At 45.4% G+C, this 27,956-nt stretch overlaps 1 protein-coding gene and 1 long non-coding RNA gene across 2 annotated transcripts in view; one reads left to right on the top strand and one right to left on the bottom strand.

The window, feature by feature from the left end:
• The window catches only part of LOC309361859, a 157,143-nt gene that overhangs the window by 112,494 nt on the left and 16,693 nt on the right, over positions 1-27,956 (bottom strand). The window lies entirely within an intron of this gene.
• NDST1 (N-deacetylase and N-sulfotransferase 1) lies at positions 241-27,910 on the top strand. The gene is made up of 14 exons (XM_081896896.1): positions 241-786; positions 5,349-5,831; positions 7,433-7,520; positions 7,852-8,006; positions 10,268-10,453; positions 10,694-10,822; positions 13,550-13,732; positions 14,338-14,434; positions 15,945-16,068; positions 17,714-17,888; positions 18,963-19,133; positions 21,489-21,598; positions 22,642-22,744; positions 24,360-27,910. Exons 1-14 carry the CDS (start codon positions 280-282, stop codon positions 24,477-24,479), a joined length of 2,631 nt encoding a protein of 876 aa, XP_081753022.1. The 5' UTR covers positions 241-279; the 3' UTR covers positions 24,480-27,910.

Below are 27,956 nucleotides of genomic sequence, written 5' to 3' on the forward strand. Positions count from 1 at the left end.
CGGAACCCCAAGACTGCCCAATTTCCGTCCTGATGATGCGTCAGTGATGATGCAAAGCTCTTGGTTTTTCTGCCTCGGAAAGGAACTCTGAATGGATTTGCCATGGTGACATGAAAAAAGACCAGGAGGGATAACGGACTTCCACAGGGGCGATTGTGCACGCACACACGCTGCCTCTTAGGGAAATTGTCCTTTCCTGCATCAAGATCTGGAGGGAGGGAGGGGGGCTGGGTGGGGTGGGGTGGGGAAGGAACCTGAACACACTCTATCAAAGCAAGGATGACTTTGGTCAGGATTCGGAGGAGCTTCCGGCAGGTGTCTCCTCAGGTGGTGCTGTTCTTGCTGTTTGCCTTCTGCCTACTCAGCGTTTTTGTCTCGGCCTATTATTTATATGGGTGGAAGAGGGGACTGGAGCCCTCGGGGGACATCCCAAGCCCGGACTGTGATGAACCGAAGGTCGCCCCTTCTCGCCTGCTTCCGCTGAAGCCCATCAAAGTGGTGGATTCTTCTCGCACAGACCCTCTGGTCCTTGTGTTTGTGGAAAGTCTCTACTCCCAGTTGGGCCAGGAGATAGTGGCCATCTTGGAGTCCAGTCGCTTCAAATACCTGACGGAGATTGCTCCAGGGAAGGGGGACATGCCCACACTGACGGACAAGGACCGAGGGCGCTTTGCACTGATCATCTACGAGAACATCCTGAAGTATGTGAACCTGGACGCCTGGAACCGCGAGCTCTTGGACAAGTACTGTGTTGAGTACGGTGTAGGAATCATTGGCTTCTTCAAGGTACTGGCTTTGGTTTGGGCAAAGCTTTTGTGGGAGCAGGTGGGGAAAAATCAGGCCACCTCCAGTGATGGGGTGCGAATTTCCTGCAGGAAATTTTTCTAGTGCTTTATTTTTCTGTGGGGGGGAAAATCGGTTTCATATACGGTCGTTGAATGGATGCCAATGGCAAGTACAGTATTAGGCAGACCTGGGCAGTTTCAAAGAATGTAGCTGTGTTTATTTAATACAAGTAAAATAAACATACTGAATTAAATCACATTTTCTGACGCAAGCTTAAAAAACACGGGGTTTTTTGGGGGGGTAAAGTGTTTTATTACTGTTTCGTTTTATAATGTATATAAAACGGAACAATTATAGCAACAGATGAAAATTAAAAGATGAAAATCAACTATAGGCAACCCCCCGTTTACACGTGTTCAATATGTGTACAATTATGCGTGCATATGCTGTGCCAAACCCAGAAGTGACCTGAAATGTCACAAAAATGTTTTGAAAAGGGGTGGAATAGGGTGTTTGCAGGCTTTTTCAATGGTGTTTCAGGTAGACACAATTTCACTGATGTGTGCAAATGGTGGCTTGCCTGTATAAAATAGACATGTAGAATGAGTAGTTGCACTGTAGTTACAATTACATGAGCTGAATTTTTTTGATGCTAATTTTCATAGGAATCTTATTTATTTTTTTAAAAAAATATGTGTATTCTGCTGTATCATAAAAAAATATCAAAGCAGTTTACAGCAATAAAAGCATCAAAACTTCTCCCCCAGACCAACATCATTTCATGGGGACAAGGTTAGTCCAACTATGGAGCACAGATCAGTCTCTCTGCATGAACACATGGCCTAGTCCTACAGCAAGGTTAGGATCATCTGTGTTAAACTCCCTACAAATAGAAAATAATCACAGGAGCCACAAGGGTGGCCTAGCATCTCCCCCGCCAAATATTGCACTAGTTATGCCATCAGATTTTGCTGCTCTAATGCCACCTTATTTTGTTGCAGTGTAAATCCAGTCTGTTTTAAAGAGGATGGATGAAGAGCCTCAAAGAGTGACATAAACCTTGGACTCAGGTCCAAGACCTAAGGGGGAAGGCCAGAAGCTTGCATCATAATGTTATAATCAAACACGTGTAACCGCGAACACTCCCGTAGTTAGTTTTCAGATTGCTGTATTAGGTTCTTCCATGTATGCGGTGGCAGGAATGCATAATTATATTTGTACACCACAGATTCAGATACCCAAACAGCTGGAGTTTGCCCACTTCCTTCCTTCCTTCCTTGCTTGCTTGTTTGTGCTTTGCTGGTTGGTGGCAGCCATTTTCGGGCAGACACATCAGAGAGCAGGACAAATCAGGGAGCAGGAGAGACTGGAAAAATCAGTCTCTCTTTTGCTGGTTGGCTGCAGCCATTTCAATAAGAAACCATTGAAAAAGTGGGAAGAAAGATTGGAAAAATCCCAGATTAGAAATGTTCCCTTGGGCATTCACGTAAATCGTGGACTCGTTATGTGAATGCTCACCAAACGAACGATTGTCAGGGAACCCATTGCGTTTGGTAAGCAATACCTGTGTGTACTTCTGAACCAGTCCTAAATAAAAATAGTTTTAACAATGTGACAGTCCTTAGCTGGTGAAGAGGGCTGTAAAGTAGATCCTTAGTTGTGTACTTCTCAGGACAGAAGTTTGCTTTACTCTTTTTTTAAAAAAAAAACACTTCAGTTTCCTCCCCTTTTTTCCTTGGACCCAATACTGTCTATACACTGTACATTTAAAGTACTCTCCCCCAAGAATATTGGGAACTGTAGTTTACTTCCCACAGAGCTGCATTTCCCAGCACCCTTAACAAACTATAGGTCCCAAGATTCTTTGGTGGGGAAAGTTCTTAAAATGTATGGTATGTACACAGGTTTTCCTGAGGGAACATTCTTCCATCTCATTCCTTCTGCAGTTAGTGGCACAACAGTGCTGAGAGTGAACGCAGCTTTGAGGGCTTGGCTTGACAGCATGCTTCTCTGAAATTCATTACTCTTGGCTATTGCTGATACGATAGACTGCCTAGACTCTTAAGCAATAGCCCACCTGTATTACAATAGCACAGGTGCTTTCTGAAGGCATCTGTATCTGCCACATGCTGGCTCATGCGTGAACAGTAGGGCCCTGGAAGAGCTTCAGCTTGCAAAATGTCAGCCTTTCTTGGACACCTTCTCACAGTCACTCCTCGCTATTGAATGGCTTGATGTCTTGCCAGCATCGAGCCTGATAAGTAAAAGGGCTGTGTATTTTAACTGATGCCAAGAGCGGATTTACAAATCTGCGCCTTTGGAGATGAGGCTGCAGCGCCTTTAGTTCTGCTGGTGACAGTAAAAAAGATAACAGTAATGGTCCTCTTGGGAACTGGTTAATGTGTGAAGAGAACAGATTGTAACAGGGATTTGGGGGCCATCCGGGCGTCCCTGCCTAGCATTATGACTTGACAAGGCCACCCCACCCTGGGTCCCTGCTTCCCCTAGTGATTCTTGGATTTGGTTTCCAAGAAGTCAAGTAGGAGGGGATGCAGGCTAACACAAACCGTATGGCATTTGCCACAGGTCTATTGCGTTTTCCCCTGCTTGAATGGGTAAGCCAAGAAGGTTAAGAATCCAGGGCAGAAATGAAGCGTGTAAATGAGTCTTTATCCTGAGACCAAGAGCTGTCCTGCTGCTTTTGACAGACATTTTTTGCACAGCAGTCTGTTTTCTCTTCCATTCTGATTTCTCTTGCTTCCTTGGCTCGAACCCACGAAAGCAGTACTATATTAAATTGGTTTAAATTTTCAGAGTGGCAAAGAAGAATCAGTCTCCCTCCCTTGCTTCCTAACCCTCTGGCTTTCTGTCCATTTACATAGTTATATCTTTGAAAGATAATTTGATTGGGTGCTAAGTAGTATGGCTACACTGCATGTTGATCCCTTTCCAGACATACAGTTGGATAAAGCCTGTCCTTGAAAAATCCTTAGTTCGTCACACAAAGTATATTCTGTGTGTATTTCAGTGAACTTTACTGGTGGAAAGTACACAGACCACACAACATGCACATTGCAATAATAAAACAGTGGCTTTCCTTTCTATTGACATAAATGAGAGAAGCAGAAGGGTCCAGAATATATGACGGGAAGAGCCCATCACAGTACTAAAACATATAGCCTAAATATAAGACTACAACCAAAATATAAGAGCCCAACCGCAAAGGCTGCTGACCTAACCATTTCTTTGCAGCTGTTTCAGAGAGGCACTCTGGTCCAGAGAGGCTCTCTAAGCCACAGAATTCAGCTTGGCTTGGTTTGTATATAAAAAGGCTGTATCTGATCTCTCTCCCCCCCCCCCCCCCGAATCCTTCCCCAAGCAGCAGCCTCTTCATCCTAGTCAGAGTTTCCTCCCTCCAATCTAATGCAGTGGAACCTCTGTTGTTGAACATAATCTGTTCTGGAAGACTGTTCGACTTCTAAAACGTTCGACAACCGAAGCTCAGTGGGCGGTCAGCAAATCGAGAAAATTGAGAAATGTGCCTCATAAGCTGTTTGACTTCTGAGGCGTGTTTGAAAACTGAAGCAATTATTTCTGGGTTTTTGGTGTTTGAAAACTGAAACGTTTGGCTTCCGAGACGCTCGAAAACCGAGGTTCCACTGTAATCCTGTAGGGCTTCCCTTGTGAACCATCCACGCCTATCACATTTAAGCAAAGTTTTCTAGCAGCTGTGTATACCACCTCCCAACCCTCTCTGGCTTAGGCCTGCCCCCCTCACTTTCCTCCTCTTACATCTTCTTTGGTATGAGTGGAAATTTCAAAAATGAATGGCCTTAAATGAAGATTAGACAAATTCATGAAGAATAAGCTATCAGGGTTAGTGGCCACATGCAGCCTATGTTCTACCTCCGCTCTTGGAGGCAGTATGTTTCTGAATACCAGTTGCTGGAAGCCACAGGAGGACAGAGTGCTGTTGCACTTGGGTCCTGTTTGCAGGCTCCCCAAGAGCATCTTCTGGTTGGCCACTGTGAGGATGGAGATGCTGTACTGGAAGGTGCACCAGCCTTAACTTACGTTCTTAACCACCAGAGCTGCTCTTGGAGCCAACAGAACACCCATGTTTAGTAGTTTATAGTAGCAAGGAAACACTTGAATTCCGTAGACTGCTCCCCTGCTCTTGCAAGCCTGAAGTGACACACTCAGTACCACGTGTGCTTTCAGGAATTAAGTTAACCTGTACACCAATCACATTGTGCCATTATATTGCCTCTTAAGCATTGTTAATAAATAAATCTGAGACAAATAGGGCTCTAGTTCTTCACCCGCTTTCATACTCTGCTTCCCCTCTGTTCTTTTCCTTATTGTTGGCAGCTACAAGAATTTTTTCTTATGTGACACAACTTGCAAATAAATACTTCACACAGCAGAACCAAAGAGGTAACCCCTCAAATTCTCTGTTCATTCCTCCTATATGGAAAATCATAAAGCCTCGCAAGTGATGTCATCCTGTATACACGCAACACAAATGGGGTATAAATTCAGTTCATGTGATCTCCCTACAGGCCAATGAGAACAGCTTGCTGAGTGCTCAGCTGAAAGGCTTCCCCCTTTTTCTCCACTCCAACCTTGCGCTGAAGGACTGCAGCATCAACCCCAAATCACCACTTCTGTACATCACACGGCCCAGTGAAGTAGAGAAGGGACTCCTTCCAGGCGAGGACTGGACAGTCTTCCAGTCAAACCATTCCACCTACGAACCCATCCTCCTGGCCAAAACCAAGTCGGCAGAATCCATCCCACACATGAGCATTGACGCAGCACTCCATACCACTGTGGTTCAGGATCTGGGCCTCCACGATGGCATCCAGAGAGTCCTCTTTGGCAACAACCTCAACTTTTGGCTGCACAAGCTGGTCTTTGTCGACGCTGTTTCTTTCCTCACTGGCAAGAGGCTTTCCCTCCCCCTGGACCGCTACGTCTTGGTGGACATTGATGATATTTTTGTTGGCAAGGAAGGCACACGGATGAAAGTGGATGATGTAAAGGTAATGACACACAGCCAGGTTTTGCTCTTGAGGTTGGGATTTGGGGGAAATGTGGGGCTAGCACTCCTGTGGATCCATTTATTTGGGCTGAAAGCTACATGATGCTAGGAGCTGTGCCCTGGATCCTTATTGCTGTTCTTCTACCTCTACCACACTGGATCTAGTGTGGTGTTTGTGCTTCTGTCATTCCCAGAATGTGAGAGACTGGGATGGTGACATTTGAGATGCAGGAAGCGTAATCAGGTGTCCCAGCCTCATGGAATTTTAGTGTAGACTCAGAAAGCATTTCTTTTTTAAAAATCCTGTTGTTCACAGCCAACATATTATTGCTTTAGTTGAAAGCCCTTTAAATCAGGATTGCTATGAATAGTTACACAAGTGCAAAAATGTAGAGACGGATTTCCTTGCGATTAAATTGGGAAGCACTAAAATTAAAAATCTTAACTTAGCCCGACATCGCTTGTTTTTCAACATCTGATAAAGAGAACTGTAGGCTGTGAAAGTTTGTCTTTAAGGTGCTACAAAAACTATTTTTAGTAAGATCAAAGAAACAAGAACAAACTAAGAAAGCTCAGAACTTGGAACAAACTTTTGTTGTCTAGGGATAAAATGAACCTTTTACTATGTAATGGTATATTACCAGAAATAGGTGAGAACAATGTGTGTGTGTGTGTGTGTGTAGGAATCATTTAATGACCACTCTTCCTAATATTTCTATATCTTAGGGAGAGGAATCATTAACTGATTCCTTTGAGAAGAGCAAGAAGAAAGTTAGACTGATGTTAACAACCACGATTTATTTTGTTTGGCTTAGGGAAATGATGGTTTAAGGCTTGAACACTTTCCTTTTTTTTTAAGCAAAAAGCACAATGTGCAACAGATTTATCACTAGGTCTCTTAAGCACATGTCTGTCTCAGCTTTGTTTCCCATAGAATTATTGTTAAACCTTTGCCTTTTCTCTGCTTTCTTAACAAAAATAGAGAGTGTAGCTCTCCAAACAAAGTCCCAGAAGAGTAATTAAGCAGGATTTATTTGTGCCTGATGAGGAACATCTGAACGCTTACTTGCCCCCACTTCTACTCCAGACACCTCCACTTCTAAATAACTAGTATTTATCTAACAAAGGCTAATCTAGTCACTATACTATTCACTCACGTGAACTATCAAGTGCTTGCTAATACTGGCAAAGGGGTTGTGGGAGTCCCAAAACTGGGTTATTAGCAGATGGTGACCTTTGAGGTCTAGGAGGCTGCGGAAAATGTAAGCTGCACCTACCTGGTAAGAGTGATAGTGCAGCTTGCATGTTAATAACTGAAATCTGTATATATAAGGGCATGTGAGGAAAACCGATGTTTTGAACTGGTACTAAGGCCTCCTTGCATTTATACTGGTGGGATGGAAGCTTATGCACTGTGCTCTCTCTCCCCCCCCCCCAACTGGGATAATGTAAAAAAAAAAAAAGGCCTATGCCATGTGAGAAGACACCATGCTGCAGCTGCTTCTCTTCCTCACGTCTCCAGAAGCTGGGACTTCTATTCCCCCAGCTTTCTAAAGCGAATAAGCTATGGTTTTAAATGTTGCTTTTTATCCCACTCTGTAGGCTCTCTTTGACACCCAGAATGAACTGCGCACCCATATCCCCAACTTCACCTTCAATCTGGGTTACTCAGGGAAATTCTTCCACACAGGTAAGAAGGATTTGTGGGGTGTGTGCATTGCCTTATTTGGGCTCTCAGGTCTTTCACATTGTTTTGAGGGCTAGGCTAGGAGATCTGCCTGGTAGGTGATGATAGCTTTGTGGATCAGATTCACCAGGAAAGCTTCCCTTCCCCCCCTTTCTTATTTTTGCCCCTGGAGGTCCAAGGCTTGATCAGTCTGTGTCTTGTGTGCAGGGTGGTTAATGATGTTTTAGTGTTCTACTGGGCAAAGCACATGGTTGGTTTGAGCCTATGGGAGGAACGGCATTCCATTGCATGTCTTCAGTTTTTAGTCGTGACACTAGTGGTTTGGGTCTGTCAGGTACGGACGCGGAAGACGAAGGAGATGACCTGCTGCTCTCGTACGTGAAGGAGTTTTGGTGGTTCCCCCACATGTGGAGTCACATGCAGCCTCACCTCTTCCATAACCAATCTGTGCTGGCTGACCAAATGACCATGAACAAGAAATTTGCAGTTGTAAGTAAGACGCTTTCTGGGGACAGAAGCAGAAGGCTGGGGCAAAACAAAAAGCGGGTTGTACCTCAAAAGATGGAAGGAAGGCACGAGTCGATCATTTGTTTATTGATCAGAATGATGAGTTTGCAATTGCAAAATGAAAAACCTAGCACTGCTAGGACATTGCCACAATGCGTTGCATCAGCACAGCATTCTTAAAAATGTCTCGTTGGCTGCTGCAGAAAACAGAACAACCATTTTTTGGGCTCCTGTCTACTATTTATGCAAGGAGTGTGGTGTGTGTAAAAACATCCCAACATTCAAGTCTCCGCAGGGGTCTTATAGAACCAGCTTCTCCTACTGTATTGTCAGTCTGAGGTGTTGCACCCTTCATAGCATGATAATGAATTGGACCTCCAGGAAGAAAGCATGGCCTGCTTTCCTCCTCTCTTCTCTTGTCTTCTCATGTTCAACCACTGATCTGTAATCCCACCATTTCTTGGGATCTTGGTTCCTGTGATCCCTTCCTACAATACTCTGTCTGTGATCCTAGTCTTTCACAACTAGTGCCCATGAGCCTCTTTTCTTAAACTTAAAATCCACCTTCAGATTTTGTTATCAAATTCAAAACGAAAATGTCCAGGAGAGCAAACCGATAGTTATGCTGAGTGTGGAATCTCAGCCTCTCTAACCTTGAGTGCATACCATTCTCTGGCACAGGGACAAATAGTGTTCCTGGTAATCCTGCTTTGCTCCAGGACGCGGGTGACGCTGTGGTCTAAACCACAGAGCCTAGGGCTTGCCAATCAGAAGGTCGGTGGTTCAAATCCCCATGACGGGGTGAGCTCCTGTTGCTTGGTCCCTTATCCTGCCAACCTAGCAGTTTGAAAGCACGTCAAAGTGCAAGTAGATTAATAGGTACCACTCCGGCGGGAAGGTAAATGGCTTTTCCATGCACTGCTCTGGTTCGCCAGAAGCTGCTTAGTCATGCTGGCCACATGATCCGGAAGCTGCACGCTGGCTCCCTTGGCCAGTAAAGCAAGATGAACGCCACAACCCCAGAGTCGTCCACGACTGGACCTAATGGTCAGGGGCACCTTTTACCAGTTTTCAAGAATGGCATAAACTTTGCTTGTTTCCTTTCTACCCAACTTTTCTGTTGATGTGCTAACTTCTTTTGTCTGAGGAATTCTTGAAAATTCCTTCATTTCACTTAACCCCACAGTTTAGTTACAAGTCGGTTCTTCATCCTGTTGCAAATAGGTTTTTATTTATTCATTCACCCTCTTGGTTCCAGGTGTCAGATAGCATCCAACAGCTTTCAGTACAGTTCTTTATCTGACCTTTCCAAAAGATGGGTGCTGCCAAGCAACCAGTTCTTGATAGTGCCGTCTGTGGGATGCACAGCTCACTTCTCTTTGTTACTCTTTCAGCACAGCAGAGAGTCTGCTTGAACAAGCCCACTCGAGGGAGAAGAGAACTCAAAGATTAAATCATTAATCCTTTTTTTAAGGAGTTTTGCCAGAGATGCCCTTTGGTGCGTCATACACACAAAAAAAGAATTTGCAGGTTGCTCCTTTGCGATTACGTGAACAAATGAAAAGAACCTGAGAAAAGGGGAGAAACTTAAACATAGCCATAAAATCTCGCAGAAGATCTTTCTTAAAACAATGAAGCACGAAAGCTGTGCTGGATAAGTCTTGGGTGGCAGTCTGTATTCTCTAGTGTTGTGTAAGCTGCGACTTCATAAAATGTGCTACTATAGGCTTCTCCATGTCCCCATGGGAGAGTTGCTCAGACTTAACACTGAATGCCTGTTGCCTGTAGAGCAGGGCTGAAATGTAATGTTCCAGGTTTTGTTCTTCAGTTGTCCTTCTTGCATCTGCTGGAGAGCACCCAGTCTTGTGCTAGGGTCACTGGAGCAGGTAAAAGCCTTCCTGGCAAAACTTGCTATAAGGCTACACATGTTGGACATATCATCTGTGTGATAAGTTGAGTAGGGGCTTGGTGTTAACAGTTGTAGGACCCATTTGCTACTCTCTCCTGTATCTCACAGAATTTACACCTTGAACCGTCTTTCCCAGTTCCCCGAAATAGGATGCTGACTTCTCCGCTACTTTGGGATGATATAGACTGCAGTGGGGAGGGGAGGTAATAAGATCTTCTTTTAAAAAAGCCCTTAAAGGCTGGATTCCATTCACTTGCGGTGGGAGCCTTTCATTAAAAGTCCACTGGTTTCTCTGGCTGATACAGTTATGACCTCTCTCTCTCTCTCCTCTTAGGAGCATGGCATCCCCACTGATATGGGCTATGCAGTGGCACCTCATCATTCAGGGGTGTACCCAGTCCATGTGCAATTGTATGAGGCCTGGAAACAAGTGTGGGGGATCCGAGTCACCAGCACGGAAGAGTACCCTCACCTCAAACCAGCCCGCTTCAGACGAGGCTTCATCCACAATGGAATCATGGTAAGCTTATCTTTCCTGCTTCACCCTCTCTCCAGTACGTGAATAAGCTCAAACTCCCCATATTGTTTAAGGAGGATCCACTAACTTAAGTGCAGGCAACCTGTGTGTTTGTTTCCTGGAGGGATGGCCAGGACATCTTCCACCATCTGCTCACAAGGAGCCCTGGAATGGGCTGATTCTCTTTCTCCTTTTCAAAAACATCTGTAACTTGCTATATGTTTTCCTTCTGCTTCGTTCCAGGTTCTCCCACGGCAAACATGCGGCTTGTTCACACATACCATATTCTATAATGAATACCCTGGTGGGTCCAATGAACTGGATAAGATCATCAATGGAGGCGAGCTTTTTCTGACTGTGCTACTTAACCCTGTAAGTGCTGCTTTGATGAACAATGGAAGGTCTAATTGCAGTGTGTAGAACCTCCTCCTCCTCCTCCTCCTCTTCTTCTTCTTCTTCTTCTTCTTCTCCTTCTTCTTCTTCTTCTTCTTCTTCTTCTTCTTCTTCTTCTTCTTCTATGGCATTTTGAAATAAAGTCTAAAACCACAAGCACCAAATAGAAGGAAAGCAACAAGATCACTGAGAAAATGGGGAAAAGGTAACTCCCTGAGTGACAGACCTTGGTGCGTTATGGGTGAGTTTGGGTGGTGGTAAAGCAGCCTGAGAAGAAGCTCCTGAATAGGTTGAAAGAACTTTTAAGGAAGACTGCAAAAGATTTGCAGAATATTAGAAAAATCACTGTAAACAGATTAAAATGTTAGCAAGGTCTGAAAAGGTTGGCAATAGGACCCATGGAAGGGAAGGTGGGAAGTCTAGAGATTCGGAGTAATCTCTAAATATGGATATGTATTTGGTATTGTTGTAATTTTATACTTGCAAAATCAAATAAAAATATTAAAGGTAAAGGTAAAGGTACCCCTGCCCATACGGGCCAGTCTTGACAGACTCTGGGGTTGTGCGCCCATCTCACTTAAGAGGCCAGGGGTCAGCGCTGTCCGGAGACACTTCCGGGTCACATGGCCAGTGTGACATCGCTGCTCTGGCGAGCCAGAGCTGCACACGGAAACGCCGTTTACCTTCCCGCTGGTAAGCGGTCCCTATTTATCTACTTGCACCCGGAGGTGCTTTCGAACTGCTAGGTTGGCAGGCGCTGGGACCGAGCAGCGGGAGCGCACCCCGCAGCAGGGATTCGAACCGCCGACCTTTCGATCAGCAAGTCCTAGGCGCTGAGGCTTTAACCCACAGCGCCACCTGTGTCCCTAATAAAAAAAAAAAATATTACCCCCCCCCCAAAAAAAAACACATTAGCAGGGTTAGAATAAATTCAGCAGTATGAAGTTTACTGAAATAAAACTGGAAAAGAGAGAGTACGCAATTATTGGAATATGCAGTGGTAAAGGGTTAATAAACAAGCCATGGAAGTGGGGGAAGGGAAGTTGATGATGCAATATTAAATTATTATGTACGGTTTGTATTTTGGTAAAATGTCAATGTGCAAATTTTTGAAATTCAAAATGATAAATAAAATTTAAAAGAAGAAGAAGAAGCTGCTGAGTTTGGATTTTTAAGCTATGTAGCCGAAATCATAGTGACAGAGAAATGCATTTGTATTTGTTTGGAGCGTTGTTTGGTAAGTGGAAACCACATCCTGGGCCCCACAGCATCTCTTTAAAAGCTGAGATCCGTTGCTTGCTTCACTTGCTAAGTAGGTTTGTGCATAAGCATGGTGTCCCAGATTTTAGAAGATTGCATGGGAGATTTCTATAGCTATGTGAGACACACAATTTCTCTGCTGTATAAAATTGCTTGAGAAGGTCTTGATGCAGGAATCCAGGGCCATCGGATTTGAAGTGATCAAATTGCATAGCTTTAGGTGTTTGCCAGCAGTTTGAAATGAATGTAAATGAATGTCTTTTTGCCTTTTATGATCCTAGAAAATGCACGTGATCCAACATTTTGAAGTAGTCTACTAAAGCTGCTATCTCTTCCAGGCTATCTGTTCAGAGAGGGAAAATGCCTCAAATCTGGTTTCCTCTCCAGATTTCTAGGGCTGCTTCTGTTCCCACTGACCCTTGCTCCCTTTGCATTTGCTTAGTTATCTTGTTGTTAATTTCTGTATTGTCATGAGATAGAATGTTTGGTGGGAAGGTCTGTGGGTTAGGCTGGGTCATATGCTGAGTTATCTGGGCCATGAATAAATTTGGTGGATGAATTTGTTTATGTTGATCTGTGAGTTGGAGATAAGTTTATTTCTGGTTGATTGACCAGTGCCTAGGAAAGAAGACACTTAAGTTGCCAAACAATTAATTCAGAGTGACCTGCTAAGCAAGTCAGCAAATTTATGCATGCGGAAATGGTGCACAATTTTTCACTATTCCTCTTTCTTTGTGGCACAATATGGCCTGCTTTGCATGTCACACTAAGGACTTTTCACACTTCCTCTTGTCCTCCTGGGGAAACCCGCTCTTTAGCACTCAATCAGAGCCAACAGCAATTCAGGTTTCCCCATGATTGCCATTTGTTACGATCTATCCCTAAAGAGCAGGCTTTCCCTTGGAAAGAAGCAGGGCAAGGGGAAAGCCGCTTGGATATGTGCCTAGAAAGTGTGGGTAAGGCAGAAAACTGCTTGGACCTGCGCTTTCTAAACACAGTATAAGTGGAAGTTGTGTATGAGCCCTAAAACATTATGGTTTATTGTGAACAAGCAGTGCCAGTGTGCTGGTGCACATTGCTGAAATGGCGAGTTCTTCTGATTGCTGAGAATCACAGATGGGGAGAGCACAGGTCTTGTTTATGGGCTTCCTATAGGCATCTGGTTGGCCACTGTGAAAACAGGATGAAGGACTAGAAGGGCCTTTGGCCTGATCCAGTAGGGTTCTTCCTGTGTTCTTATGTTCAATCTCTCTCCCCACCCCCTTTTCTGCTTCTGGTGAACACCATGGTCTGGCTGCTCATGCCAGCCACATTGTTTCTCTCCAAAACAAACCATGGGTTGAAAGCCAAGGTGGCACAATATCGTTTTGACTAACCACACCAGTTAATTTCCTTGTCTTCTGTGCTGTCCTTTCTTCCCTCCCACCTCCCCCCCCCGCCCCAAAGATCAGTATCTTCATGACTCACCTCTCCAATTATGGAAACGACCGCCTGGGTTTATACACCTTTAGACACCTGGTCCGCTTCCTCAACTCCTGGACTAACTTGAAGTTGCAGACACTGCCACCTGTGCAGCTGGCACAGAAGTATTTCCAGATATTCTCAGAGGAGAAAGACCCTCTATGGCAGGTATGGGTCAGCTGCCTTTCCAGGCCTGCATAGCCAAAGGCATTCAAGTAAACGAGCTCAGTGTTCTTTCTGTTTGATTGGCTTGTTTCTTTTGAATCCAAAGCTCCGTAGAGACACTCTATCTGAATTAACAGCCGGTCCAACAATCTATTCTTTGGAATAGTTAGTAGTTGTGCATATGCAGCAATATTCGAACCACGTGCCTGTTTGCTGCTGCATTCTTCTCTCTCTCTAGAAACAGTGCACATCACACCAATCTGGTCCTAGATCTGAAAACTACAAGTATGATGTGATCTGTTTCTCATGGTTTGATTTACCCATCATTATGCTGCCTTTAGAGGTGAGCAGAGCACTGTGTGAAAGTTTTCTTCCGCTTGTAAGATGCGAATCCACGATACTTAGATGTGACCTTGGAGGGCCAGGTATGAAGCAGGCCTAGCATGCTTGCTGAGAAGACAGTGCATCCTTTCCCTGGTGGCTGCAATGGACACAACTCATTGCTGGCTTTTGAGGGACCCCCTCCAATAAGAACGGATTATTTTGATTTGCGACATGCAAACCTCAATTTTCCACTTGTTTGATCCCAACACGTTCCCATGTTTCAGGATCCCTGTGAGGACAAACGCCACAAGGACATTTGGTCCAAAGAGAAGACCTGTGACCGGTTCCCCAAGCTGCTAATAATTGGTCCTCAGAAGACAGGTGAGCTCTAACCCAGCGATGGTGAACCTCAGCCTCTGTATTTTGCCCTTGGTACCCCCGCTCAGGCTATTCTTTTTTTGCCAGCTCTGCTCCACACCCTCCCTGAGCTCTTTTCCCTGGTGTGTCCTTGAACTGTCATTATTATGCCTCTTGCTTGCCTGGCTGTTGGACTGAAGGTTGGGGGGGAACCCCATGACTTTTGCCTGTCAGGAACCTTGCTCACTGGAGAAAGGTGAGCATCCTAACTGTCCACTGGTAAGCTGCCAGTGGGAGGTTCCCCAAGACGTAATGTAGTTGAAGAAGTCCCTCCTGCTGTTGCAGCACGTTGATCTACTCCGTGTGCTTTGAACACACCTGCCACTAACATGGTGTGCGCGCGCACACACACAGTATTACAAAGCTTGGAGGAATCCCAAAGTTTGCTGAAGTCTTATAGCAGTGTTTCTCAGCTGTTGTTGGACTCCCATCATCCTTAGCTAGTAGGACCAATGATAAGTGTTTAAGAAACACTGTATATAGCAAGCAAGGAGGCCATGGCATGCTTTCTGGTAAGGCAAAACAGAAAAGCGGGAGAGGGGGATTGGAGTGGCGTGGAGTGGCTGGGCTCCTGAGTAGAGAGCAATCCACAGGGCAGCATTTTGTTGCAGCTCCAGCTTATATTAACTGCACAGCATATAGATCAGCCCATCATACGACGGTCTCATCATTTGTTTGCTTTTCTTCACAAACTTGGTGCAGATCCTGCATTTTTGTTTTGCTGCAATCTGAGGCTAATGTAATATTCCCCTTCCTGCACACCAGTACTTTCCCCCAGTGCCTTTTCAACCACTCATAGCTGAGGCAAAACCCTTCGGTATGCAGCAATAGCTAAGATTTTCCAACACAGGATTTTTGAATGGCTCCTTGGGTGTAAAAGTGCATTGCATGCCCTGAAGTTAGCTCAGGACTATACCTTGTCAGAGGATGGCTGTAGCTCTGTGGCAGAGCATCCGTTTTGCATACAGAAGATCCCAGGTTTGATCCTCGGTGTCTTCCAATAGAGCTGAGAGGCTTCCTATGCTTCTAACATCATATTGAACTGGTTCAAATGCAGCGCTAAGCTGTGGTTTATTAAGTCATAGTTCATTTGATCACGTGAACCCACCCCCAGTGGCTTAACCGTGATTTATGAGCAACAAACAAATTGCAACCATTAGCAGTGGAATTTTGTTTTCTTTAAAATAAAACTTGTTTTGCATTAACCATGGCTTAGTGATGCATGCAAGCCTGCCATTGTCTCGTCTTTAGCTATTCTCTGGTGTGAGAAACAACATATGTGTATTGAGAGATAGGAGATAGAAAGGATTTATGAGCACCTGGTGAACTTGCAGCACCCGTCCTGGGGAATAAATATATTAAACCTGCTGGTGCTTGGAGATCCAAGAAGGTCACACAAGCTGGAGAACACCTGGCAGATGCTTGATGGGAAAACAAGTTTTCAGCTCTGTTTTCTTTCCCCTTCTGTGAAAAGGTACCACAGCTCTCTACCTGTTTCTGGGGATGCATCCTGACCTGAGCAGTAATTATCCGAGCTCGGAGACCTTTGAGGAGATCCAGTTCTTCAATGGGCATAATTACCACAAAGGCATTGACTGGTAGGTTTCAGCCCCAGTGCTGGGAGGGTGGCAAGCTGCATTTCGGGCTTACAAGGGTGGCTTGCAATATGGAAGTGGAAGCCTTTTGGGGAGAATCCATAGCTCTGTGGCGGAGCATCTCCTTTCATGCAGGCGATTTGAGGTTCAATCCATGGTTCAGTATCCAGGTAGGGCTGGCGAGCTGCTGCTACCAGTCTGTGTAGACCAGTCTTTCGCAACCTTGGGTCCCCTGACATTCATGAACTACAACGCCCATGATCTCTGGCCACTTGGTGCCTCTATCCTCTTGGTGCCTGATCTTCCCAGTCAGCCTTGCCATCTCCGCATAGTCCATCATCTTCATTATCCATTCTTCTTTCGATGGGGCAGCTTCTTCTTTCCATCCCTGGGCAAATAACATTCTTGCTGCTGTCGCTGCATACATAAACAGTACTTTCTACTGTAGGCAGCTTCCTATGGGGGATTGCTGGGGTGCTGACCACCTGCTGTTTGCCCACCCAAAAACAAAGTCCCAGTGGTCTTACTCAGTGTAGGAAAACTTCGTAGGCTCACGTTGGCAGTCTGCTCAGCTGACGGGGGCTCCGAAAGGACAGATGCCTAGCATGTGTGGAAGAAGCAGGCAGTTTTTAAAATTATTACTTTGTGGCAGCAAGAATACGCTAAGCTCAGGAGGCTGCCTACACTGCTTTGTTTGCAGATCATCCAAGTAAGCATGAAATGCAGAACTGGGTGTGCATGTTTGATGCACTCTCCACACTCAGAGCAAGCACCAGTGATTTCTGCTCTGTAAGCATGTTTTATCCGGCTGGCTTACGCTGTGAGAAACCACAAAAGAAAAGTACACTGTGTCTAATGTGTTTTGCACACACCTCACAACCCCTCTTCTCTGCTGTCTTTTGCATGACCGGGACGGTAGTCAACAATTGACAACCCCCACCCTGTCCTGGCAATCTGTAGTAGTTAAAACTGCAGTTGAATGAGTGTTAGCCTTCTCTATAAATGTATTAAATCTCAGTAGTCTGATAATCCTTTGATCTAGAAGAGCACATCTCTAATTGTACAATAATTGTTCACATAAACAGTAATGAGCCAGATGTTTTAAAACGGATGAGATTCCACATGGCTTGATAGATTTGGTCTTGGTCTGGAATATCTCTGAAAACAGGGAACCTTTTGGTATGTCCTAGTACTTCCTCTATTTTTTTTAAAGGACCTTGTAGAACAGTTGGCAGTGTCGGGCTTGCCAATCAGAAGGTTGGTGCTTCAAATCCCTGCGACAGGGTGAGCTCCTGTTGCTCTGTCCCAACTCCTGCCAACCTAGCAGTTTGAAAGCAAATGCAAATAGATAAATAGATACCATGGAAGTAGGAAGGTAAACAACACTTGTCATGGTGTCCCATTGTGCCAGAAGCAGTTTAGTCATGCTGGCCACATGACCCAGAAAGCTGTCTGTGGACAAACATCAGCTCCCTTAGCCTAAAAGCGAGATGAGCACTGCAACTCCATAGCTGTGTTTGACTGTACTTAACATTTCTTGGGTCCTTTGCCTTTTACCTTTAGAACAGTTGGCTGAAACCATTTCTGTCCTGCTTTCATCAAATGTCATCTATCTCTCCCTTTCTGCCACTGACATTTTTTTTAAAAGGTATATGGAGTTTTTCCCCATCCCTTCCAACACCACTTCTGACTTCTACTTTGAGAAGAGTGCCAATTACTTTGACTCAGAGGTAGCACCCAGGCGGGCAGCTGCACTGCTTTCGAAGGCTAAAATAATCACCATCCTCATTAATCCAGCAGATCGGGCCTACTCTTGGTACCAGGTAAGCTGCTCTGTCCCCCCCCCCCCCCCGTCCTATATTTTTGAGTTTGGCTAGGGTATTGAATAGTTGGGCTGGAGTTAAGCTGTACATAAATTCCTAACTGGCAGGAAAAATATCTGCCGTATCCTGTTAAGGACAGAACAGTGTTTTGCATTGATATAGATTGTTGACATTAGGGTTTTTTTATGAAACTTGTGCACATAAGCTGTCCTGCATATAGATGCCCATGGAGGCACTCTTAAAAGTGTGTGTATCTGGTTGCCAATCCAAAACAGCATTTTAAAACAAATTCATAAAATTACCAATGACAGATTTGTATGGGAAGTTCAGGTGAATTATTAGAGTTATTTTGATTTATATCTGTTTGTAGATTTCTTCAGTCCTCACTGAAATTTATTTTTTGGGAGTAACTCATATATTAGATAGAGTGCTGGACTTTTGCTATTTTGGGGTTGGATTCCATCACATACCAGAAAATCCAGGTTGAACAAATAAAGTTGATTTCGACGATCCCCCTCCCCATCCCTTTGACATTTTTGCAATAAGGAAAGTGTTTGGGAGATGCACTGGGTAACACTTGCTTGGTGCAACATCGCCTTATCTCCCCACAAACAAATCGAGATAAATGTTCAATAAACAGATCACCTGGAAGGGACCTTAGACTTCACAGATGCTCCTCCCAATAACCCTAAAACTTTCTTGTGTCCATCAACATTGTGAAGATTAGTGCTTCTCATTTCAGAGACAAATTAAGAAGTTACAGTAACTGCACCCAGTACTCAGTTTTCCTTGTCTTCTTCATCTACTGCACCCTACAGGCAATATTGGATCAGAGATACGCTCTTGTGTCTTAAAGATTCCCCTTGCAAGGAGCCCCCTTATGGAGAGTATGATATCTTCTCTTACCCTAGTGCTGCTTATTCCTCTGCTTGCATTGGCACTGGAGTGTGACGGGGCTGCTAAAGGATTTCTTATTTGAAATGAGGTGTTCTGACTAGAGCCTCTGTGGCTTTTTCTCTTTTTTTTTCTTTTGCTAAAACTAAAATGCTGCCCGCTTAAAAAACAAAACAAAAGCACCAGCGAGCACATGATGACCCAGTTGCCCTGAAGTATACCTTTCACGAGGTGATCACAGCTGGGCTTGAGGCCTCTCAGAAGCTCCGGACGTTGCAGAATCGTTGCCTAGTACCAGGCTGGTATGCTACCCACATTGAACGGTGGTTGAATAATTTCCATGCTAACCAGGTAGGAAAGACTCTAAATCTCTATATTATCAAAATATAGCGACTGTGGTTGCTGTAACACATAGGGATTCTCCTTGGCTTTCATGACAAGAACGTATGAAACTGGAGTGTTTCAGAAAACACTTCTGCGTAGACTGTCGTGGAGTGTTTGGATGCATGGGATTGGTGGGAGAAACCAGCTGTGGAACCACCAAGGGAAGAAGGCTCAGAGCCCAGGGAGTGGTGGTGGGAGAACAATGAGTGGGTAGAGGGAGAAGACTGGGAAGAGGAGGTGTCGGAAGCTGAAGGGGTAACAGGGCTCAGTGAGCTAGGGCAGTCTGTGGCAGAGAGAAGTCAATTGGGCAGAAGCTGAAGCAGGTGAGTGGGAGGAGGGAGGCCAAGAGGCAGAGATAAATCAGACTGGTGAAGAGTCACAGGTGTCTCCCCTCTCCCCCTCCTGCTACGACAAGCTTCCCTCTCCCTGCCTCTCTCCCAGAACCAGAAGAGGGCTGAAACGGGTGGAGCAGTGACAGGCTGCATGCAGACACAGTCTCCGAATGCTTGGGAAAAGCCCTGGAGAAGAGGGAACTCCATGGTTGTGGAGAGGCAGGGACTGGAGCAAGACCATCAGGAATTAGCTGCTGTGCTCATTAGTCCTGACACTCAGCCAAGTCTGTGGAGATCATGTTTTTGCTAATAAAAAGTTAACTCCAATTTTGAACTGCGTGATTACTGACCGGCAGGCTCTGTAGCATAGGCTGACTTCCATGCTGTCCTGGTTAAAAAACTGTAATGAGGAGCCAGTTGAACTCAGATATGTGGCTCCATCCTGCACCAGTCCTTCCTCTCTCTGAGGTCAGCCGATAATGGGGGAAGGAAAGAGTTATCACATGGCCCCCACCCAGGTTGCTCTGCTGATCGTAAAAGAGCAAAAGATGGAAGTTATGCAGAAGCACTTCCTGTGCTGATCTGGCCCATTATACTTACTCCATTAAAAATGTAAGAGGGTGTGTAGGAAACTCTAGTTGCCTGCCCTCAAATCCCCTCCATGCATTTCCTTGGACAATAAAAAGAAATCCATTTAACAGGAATGTGTTGAGAACTCATCCAAAAATCCTTCTGCAGATGATAAAATGAGAAGACCTCTTTGGTTTGGTATTCACTTAAGAAGAAGAAAAGAAATGGCAGACTTGGGATTTTGTATACCGACTAGTTTAAGTTTGCATCTTGTTGGCAACTTATATATGTGCGCATAAGCATATGCTTATAGTTATGAGTATGCTGCTCTTGACTGTGAGGAAGGTCCTCCAGGCCCCCTCAAGGCAATGTTGTAGTCATTAAAGATTTCATGTCAAAGAAAAAGCCATGCAAATGAGCCACAGAGACGCTTATATTGAAAAGCCTGCGCTGTGGTCTGCATTTGAAAGCTATTTTCCGTAGGCAGAGGTTCTTGTGCAGACTATGTGCTGGGAGAAAAAGTGGTGATTCCATGCTCACCCTCTTCGTAGCAATCTTATGCTCATTTACACTGAAAGTAAGCCTCGCCAAACTCCAAGGCAATGCAGATTTAGAAGCAGGCTTAAGGCTGTTGAAATCAGTGTTGGGTTTAGGCCAGATGGGTTTGCTTTTGTGTAAATATATTTAGGAATGGGCCATAGGCCCAAAGGCAGGATATCGACTCTTCCTGTTTTGAGTGCATTAGGGTGTTAACCACCTAACACTTCTCCTCTCAAGCTCCCTAATGGCTGGTGCTGGAAACCACCAGTCGCATCACTATTGACATATTGTTGCTGCCTGGTATATTGCAGTAACTGGCTCTCGCTCTATGGAATGTGAGGCCTAGGTCTTCAAATCAACCTGGTACTGCTAGGAACACTGGCATATTTTATACTACTATTATATTTATATTGCATTTATAATTAACCTATTAAATTATTTCCCTTTTGGCATTTAGCAGCCAGGGTTGAGCAAAAATGTGCGAGTCTTTAATATTTGTGTGTGCAGATGTGCAAAATATGTGTGCCTACTTGTGATTACTGTGGTTTTCCACTACTACTTCTACTACTACTACTTTATTTATACCCCACCCTTCTGGCTGAGTTACCTGCCCTGTGCCCTTTGCCCTTGGGAAGGAGTGGAACAGAAATAGTAATCAATAACATGTATTTGCATATTACCCATGCATAGCTTCCATCAGTCTCCAACGAAGAGAGAAGCGAGGTCACTCCAGTCTTCCACTTTGCTTCCCTTACCAGTGCTTGGGGGACAAACCACTTCTGGTTGCTCTGAGGCTCTGCACCTTGGAGTGGATTTGATTGTGCTTTGAAACAGAGTTGAACTCAAGGAGCCAAATTTACAGGGCTCATTTTCCTTTCAGATTCTTGTTCTGGATGGCAAGCTGCTACGCACAGAACCAGCCAAAGTGATGGAAACCGTCCAGAAATTTCTCGGAGTGACAAACATCATAGACTACCACAAAACTCTAGCGTGAGTCCTTCACATTTCTTCCCCTTGAGCCAGTCTGGGTCCTTAATGTTCTTTTCTACCTGTTGGGATTGATTTCTTTGCACAGAGTTTGTTGGCTATTGAGGAATTGATTTGAGAGGCCACTTTAGGAGAACTGGGTTGTTGACCACATTCCCTTTACAGATGTAGAGGACCCTGGAACATTGCAAGCCTGCCTTTCTAAGGAATACAGGGGCCTGCAGTGGCTACAGATAGGAGAGAAATAAATTAATTCTGCGCTTGTTTCAGTAACAATAAGGTTTGTATTCTGCCTGAATCTTCATTGCAGTACATTCAGAAGATGCAGCATCTTCCTGTGCTGCTCAGATTTTTCTGGCGCTCCGTGGCAGAGCTTTGTGTTAATTTATTTCTCTTTCCTTAATCTGAGACCCAGCACTTAATACACAAATGTGTGTAGTTGTAGCTTGAAAACCACATTGGATGAAGGGATTTCAAGAAGAATCCTAGCTCAGCAGTATTTTGCATTGCCCAATGTATATATAGCATTGTCATTTGAAATAATAGCTGATATGAAAAGAAAAATAAGCAAAACTTGTGAGCGCAAATGGCAGCAAATGCTTTAAAAAAATAACAACTGCTTCTAGTTTCAGTTTAGGGAATGGGAATTATCTAAATTAAGGAAGAGAGTTGTAGCAGAACTACAACTCCTGCACCAATGCTTAAAAAACCCCCAAAAACCTTGATACTGTATGATTAATATTTGCTTTGTCTATTAAAGTACAGAAACCTCTCTGTGTTGTCCCCTGGCTATTGAGGCCTCCTTGGAGGTTTTCTCAAGTCAGAAATACTACTATGTCAAAAGTGATAATGGGATAATTTCACATAATCATTGCCTTGCAAAATGGGGCTTATATTGGACTTGGAAGATATTGTTTCCATATGTTAAAATAAGTATAACTAGTTTGGCGCACTTGTAAAAATGGCTAAATAAATTCAGCCTGCAGTGCAAGAAGCTGAGGGCAATTTGGGTAACGTCGTTCAGTCTTTGTGGTTGGCCTTTGCAGGTTTGATCCTAAAAAAGGATTCTGGTGCCAACTACTGGAAGGAGGGAAAACCAAGTGCTTGGGGAAAAGCAAAGGAAGGAAATATCCGGAGATGGATTTAGATGTAAGTATTTGAAATCCTCTCAAGGTTTCTGGACCTGTGGGCATCTTGATGGTGCAACTGCTGATCTCCAGAGTTCTACACAGCATGCAGGCCCCACCCACACTTGCCACTAGCGGTGTGAAAACCTATACGCCACTATTCTTCTTCTTCTTTGGCGATCACTCGTAGCCGAGTAAGATTGTCTTCCATAAACACAGTTTTAACAATGAGTCCCTAAGCGATTGTGGAGGACAATTCTGGATCCACACATCCTTCCACAGTGTGGACATTGCTTTCTGGGTGGGAGTTGATCACTGTGTGGATTTGCCAAGTGCGCCTTCCTCTTAGCACGTTTCTCCCTTGCATCCTGAGTTTGAGTGTCTTCAAAGCCCATGACACCTTTGGTAAAGGCTGTTCTGCAATTGGAGCACTTGCAGGCAAGTGTTTCCCAATTGTTGGTGTTTATACAATATTTGCCTTGAGACATATATGCCACAATAGTGAGCATCTAAATATGGGAAATGTGGGCAGGGCCTGATCATCACTGGATAAAGAGAGACGGATTTGCCCATGTATTTCCCAGTCATACTTTCAGGTCTGGAAATACCTACGTTATCAGCCCTGTGCCAAAGTGGTTCCCCCACACCCAGGCCTTCACTGCAGAAGTGTGGGATCTCACCATGGGCAAGTTAGCATGCTTGCAGGGAGGAGCTGGGTCAACATGACAGGCTGCTGCCACCCTTCTGTGTCCTCTTATTTGTCAGCAGTGCAGATGGGATTTAACTGTTCTTTCAGGGGGCCCTTTACGCAACTTATTGTTAAAGGTCTAATCGTTAAAATGTAAACATGTAAACCATCTTACAGGGAGCTGTAAAGATTAATGGCACCTGTTCTGTGAACACTTGATGCTAAGCCTAGGCTGACCTCTGTGTGGTACCCCTGTGTCCCAGGGCATGGTCTGCAGACACATGGGGTCACCATTTTGTTTAAGCTGGTCTCTTTGTGATTTGTGCCTGGATGAGTGACTGGCTGGTGTGGTGGGGGGTGCTTAGAAAGGCAGATAGCCCAACAGAATAGGAGTGGGAAAGTATGGCTCTCCCTGAGTGAACCACCCACCCTGCTGCCACCTTAAATATCCACCATGTGCCAGCCCTGCCTGGTCCCAGAAGCTTTCCTTAGGTGGCAACTCCATCAGTGGTATTCGCCTTGAATGGGGATGGACTTGCCAGTGGTTTCTCCCTTCTTCCCCACCACTGCTTTGAAAGCCCCAGAAGATTCTTGCAGTGCATTGATCCTGTCTTCCTCCTGGCATATCTCCCTCCTGGGTTGAACTGCAGTTCCTAGCACCCCCAACCCATTGGCATCTTTTTGCTGGAAGTTTTAGTTCAGCCTCCATGAATCCCTGGCAGAAGAAGGCACTGCCGCATGCTGGCAGTAGAGAGGCAGCTTCTGTTGTGTGGCCCAGGCAAGCACCGAAACCGCACCCCTCTTTCAAGGGGTTTATATATTTGATGGGAGCCACCTGAGCAGGCTGCTTCTCGGCTGTCCCCTCTGATGCAGCACGTCCGTTGCGTAGTAACACAGTTTTTACACAGTGGCACCTTAGTCATTATTCTTTGCTTTCCTCCTCTTGCAGTCGAGAGCGTTCCTGAGGGACTATTACAGGGACCACAACATAGAGCTATCCAAGCTACTGTACAAAATGGGCCAGACTCTGCCGACGTGGCTGAGGGAGGAACTCCAGAACACAAGATAGCCACTTCTTATCTCCTGTATTGAGCAATAGTAGAATGAGTCCGTGCGGAGGATCTCGGAACCTGTATGCCGAGCCAAAAGGATGTGATAATGGTGTGGGATGATATACACAACCAGGGAAGAAGCATTTTGAGCAATATCCATTCAAGATCATCTGGGGGAAATGGGGCAGCGGGGAGAAATAGCAGGCCCATTCAGTTAAATGCTGTAGCTTGGAAGAAGATGACCGCCTGAGACCGACCACCGGAGTTGAATGACTTCACTACACACCTTGGCCGAAGCCAGCTCTACAGCGACCTCTTCCATCTTCCCCAGGAGTGCTGTGCTTTACCGCTAGTGTTGAGGTTGCCCCCTGTAGTCTGTGATGCCACTTCCTGGCGAAGAGGATCTGCTCAAGGATCTGCTCTTTCTCCGCATCTGAGTCCCATCACCTGAAATAGTATTACAGCAAGCCAGCTCCTTCTCAACAGATGATGGAGAAGGAAGAAACGAAGGACTGGCCGGCAGCCAGGGGGCTTTGCTTAGTAACAGCTCCCGCCCCCATGGAAGTTTGGAGAAGGGACCGCGAGGGCAGTATGACCTTGGAGCTGGATTGGGGAGTGCCCCTGCTGCAAGCATGGACCTACTTTATGCAATTTGGGATAAAGCCCAGACCGGACTGGGATGGTGTTACTCAGTAGAGTTCTTAGCTGAAAGAGGTGGTTTTTTATATATATATACATGGTGACTTTGAAAAAGACTACGGTGCTGGCAATACTTAGGTTATACAAGATGGATTTCCCACTCCCCTCGCTCCTCCGGTCTTATTTGGGGATTTTTGAGAAGGGTGTGCACAGGGGATGGGAGGGGGATAAGGATGGGGAAGACGCACACATCTGACCAAGCGAAATCACTCCAGAGGGTTATCTTAACACGCCCTCATCCTGCACCCCTGCCTGCAGCCACAAAGTTTTTGTGTGAGTGGTGGTTCCTGTGGTTAAAAGACTGACGCCATTCAGTATCCTAGCTGCTCTTCGCGCACATGGCCCCCCCTCCCAGATCATGAAAAGGAGGCCTGGGGTGTACACGACAGCCTTGGACTGGCAGCCGCCAAAAAAGGTTACTTAAGAACTTTGAACCGCTTGAGCACTAAGATAAAACAGTATTTTAGTAACTTTCCTTTCCCAGCCAGAACTATGGATGCCGGAGTTTGCATTCCAGATTAGGTTCTTTATTATTATTATTTTGTCCCTTTTGTCGCTGCAGAGAAAGGCCATGGATTTGGCTGAACAGCCTGATGTCCATGTTTTCTATTGCTGCCCCAGCTCAGTGGCCAGGGTTGATGGGAGTCCCAACAGGAGTTTGGAGGGTACTGGGGGGGGGGGAGAAGGTTGCTGTGGAGGCTGGAGACATTAACGGCATCATTTCCCTCAGCTTCCCTTTCACTGGTTTCCCCAGCCAGGTGCTTCTCCGTCCTGCACACGGCCCACCTAGTGACTCCCAGTCACACAGGGCCTATGCTTCCCCCCGACACTGTGCCTGAGCCCCATCTAGCGGATGAGTCGAGAAACAGCAGATGCCTTTCAGCTCTACCTTTTTATTCAGTGTCTTTATTTAAACAACTGTAACCAGTAAGGAATATGCAACTGCTCGAGAAGAAAAAATGGAATTGGAGATGGTGACAGTGGAGGGTTACTCATCTTGAGATGATGCCTCTTCTTCTTCCTGATTAAATCGTTTCTCATGTGGCCTTCTACACTACGGAACTTTTGACAATGGACCCAAACTACGCTGACATTGAAGAGACCCTTCCTTCCCAGGAACACCTACCCCCCTTTCAAATAGGAAGAGCAGAGTAGTCAGTACGAAGGCTTCATACTTTCAAGTGGCCCTCTTGGATCTGCCTGTTTCTCTCCCCCACCTCCCTGTTCAAGGAAGCTCCTTCTTCCGTGAAGCCATGTGCTAGGATATAAGCAAGGGAGCACTTTCTGTTTGTAGCAATATGGGCTGTGCTGCGTGAAGGTTGTGACCTCTGCCAGGTTATGCCATGAGCGATGGAGCCAAAGCAAGACACCTCTGCGTTCTAAATACTGATCACATAGAAAAAAGGGAGAGGATAAGAGAGTTCTTGCAAAAGGGGCACATGAACAAGGAGTGCAGAACCCCGCCTGCTGCAGGTTTTTGTCTCCTCAGCTGAGCCCTAATATCAAAAGTGCGCTTACCTGGGAGAAAAGTGCTTTCAGTGAGAGGGACTGAAAGGAAGTGAACCGTGGCTGGGAAGGGGCACTGTGCTCTTTTAAAATGCACACGCCCCTCTTCCTCAACTATTTCTTGCATGGTAGGAGCAGACCTGCATTCAAATAGCATATGCTATAGTCCTGTCTAGTCTAGCCCTGTGTCACCCGCATGTGTCCTATGTTGAAGGGTTTTGAAACCTGGAATTTGACCAAAAAAAACCCCCCTCCCCTTAATCTGTGGATTTCTAGCTATTGGGCACTTTGTAGTTTTAAAGGGGAGCCTTCGTGTTAGCAATAGATCTGGCAACAGGAGTTAGTATTTGGACAAGTAACCTTTATAAGCGTCGCCCCCACCTTTGCCCAATACTGGTAGCAGTCTTAAAACCTGAAGCTCAGGGCCATCTTTCCTGCTCAATTAAATCTAGTGGTGATGTGCTTTGTGAGCACTACAGGTGAGAAGCCATAAATAAGCTTAGGAGTGCAGTTGAACTGGGGAAGTAGGCCTGTCATGGGAACGGTACTTTTTAACAACCAAACGAGTAAAGTAATCTGCATGTGGGAGAACTGCTCCTGCTGCTGCTACAATTCAAGGCCCTGGTGAGTTAATTTTGGGCAGATGTCGGAGTGAATGAAAGTGACAAGATACACAGAATGCTGTCGTAGCCTTTCCCAGTGTTTGCAGCCTAAGGCACAGGGCCAGAAACTGCTATCCTCTACAAATTTAATTGCTACTCAGATTGAAAAAGGACAAATCTATAAAGCAGCAGAAGCAAGGAAGGCTTGGCTGCAAAAATGTGGCAGTGGACAGGGGTGGGCAGTTGCTGGGGTCTACAGTCGTACCTTGGTTTTCAAACAGAATGCGTTCCGGAAGTCCGTTCAACTTCCAAAACGTTCAGAAACCAAGGTGTGGCTTCCGATTGGTTCCAGGAGCGAGCGTCCTGCAGCCAGCCAGAAGCCACGCTGGATGTTCCGCTTCCAAGGCAAAGCTTGCAAACTGGAACACCTACTTCCGGGTTTGCGGCATTCAAGTTCCAAGTTGCTCATGAACTAAGCTGTTCGAAAACCAAGGTACGACTACTTGGTTTTTCCACAACATGCACTGAACATTTTCAAAGTGGTTCAGTGGGGCTTTTAGAATTGGTTAAAAGGGGTGAGTACATGCTCAGCCCAGGAGTTTTTCCATTACCATAACTGATCTCTCAGCCTTTTCAGTAAACACACAGAGAGGGAGACAGAGACATAAAAGTTGTTACTATTACCAT

This window comes from Podarcis melisellensis (assembly GCF_964234715.1).
Source record: "Podarcis melisellensis genome assembly, chromosome: 2".
Classification (NCBI taxonomy): Eukaryota; Metazoa; Chordata; class Lepidosauria; order Squamata; family Lacertidae; genus Podarcis; species Podarcis melisellensis.

What these genes read in the sequence shown, in the direction of transcription:
- NDST1 (XM_081896896.1), top strand. Translation starts at nt 280, where the DNA reads ATGACTTTGGTCAGGATTCGGAGGAGCTTCCGGCAGGTGTCTCCTCAG. An exon ending in GAATCATTGGCTTCTTCAAG is followed by an intron (nt 787 to 5,348) that starts GTACTGGCTTTG and finishes ATCTCCCTACAG; the next exon opens with GCCAATGAGAACAGCTTGCT. An exon ending in AATTGGTCCTCAGAAGACAG is followed by an intron (nt 14,435 to 15,944) that starts GTGAGCTCTAAC and finishes TTCTGTGAAAAG; the next exon opens with GTACCACAGCTCTCTACCTG.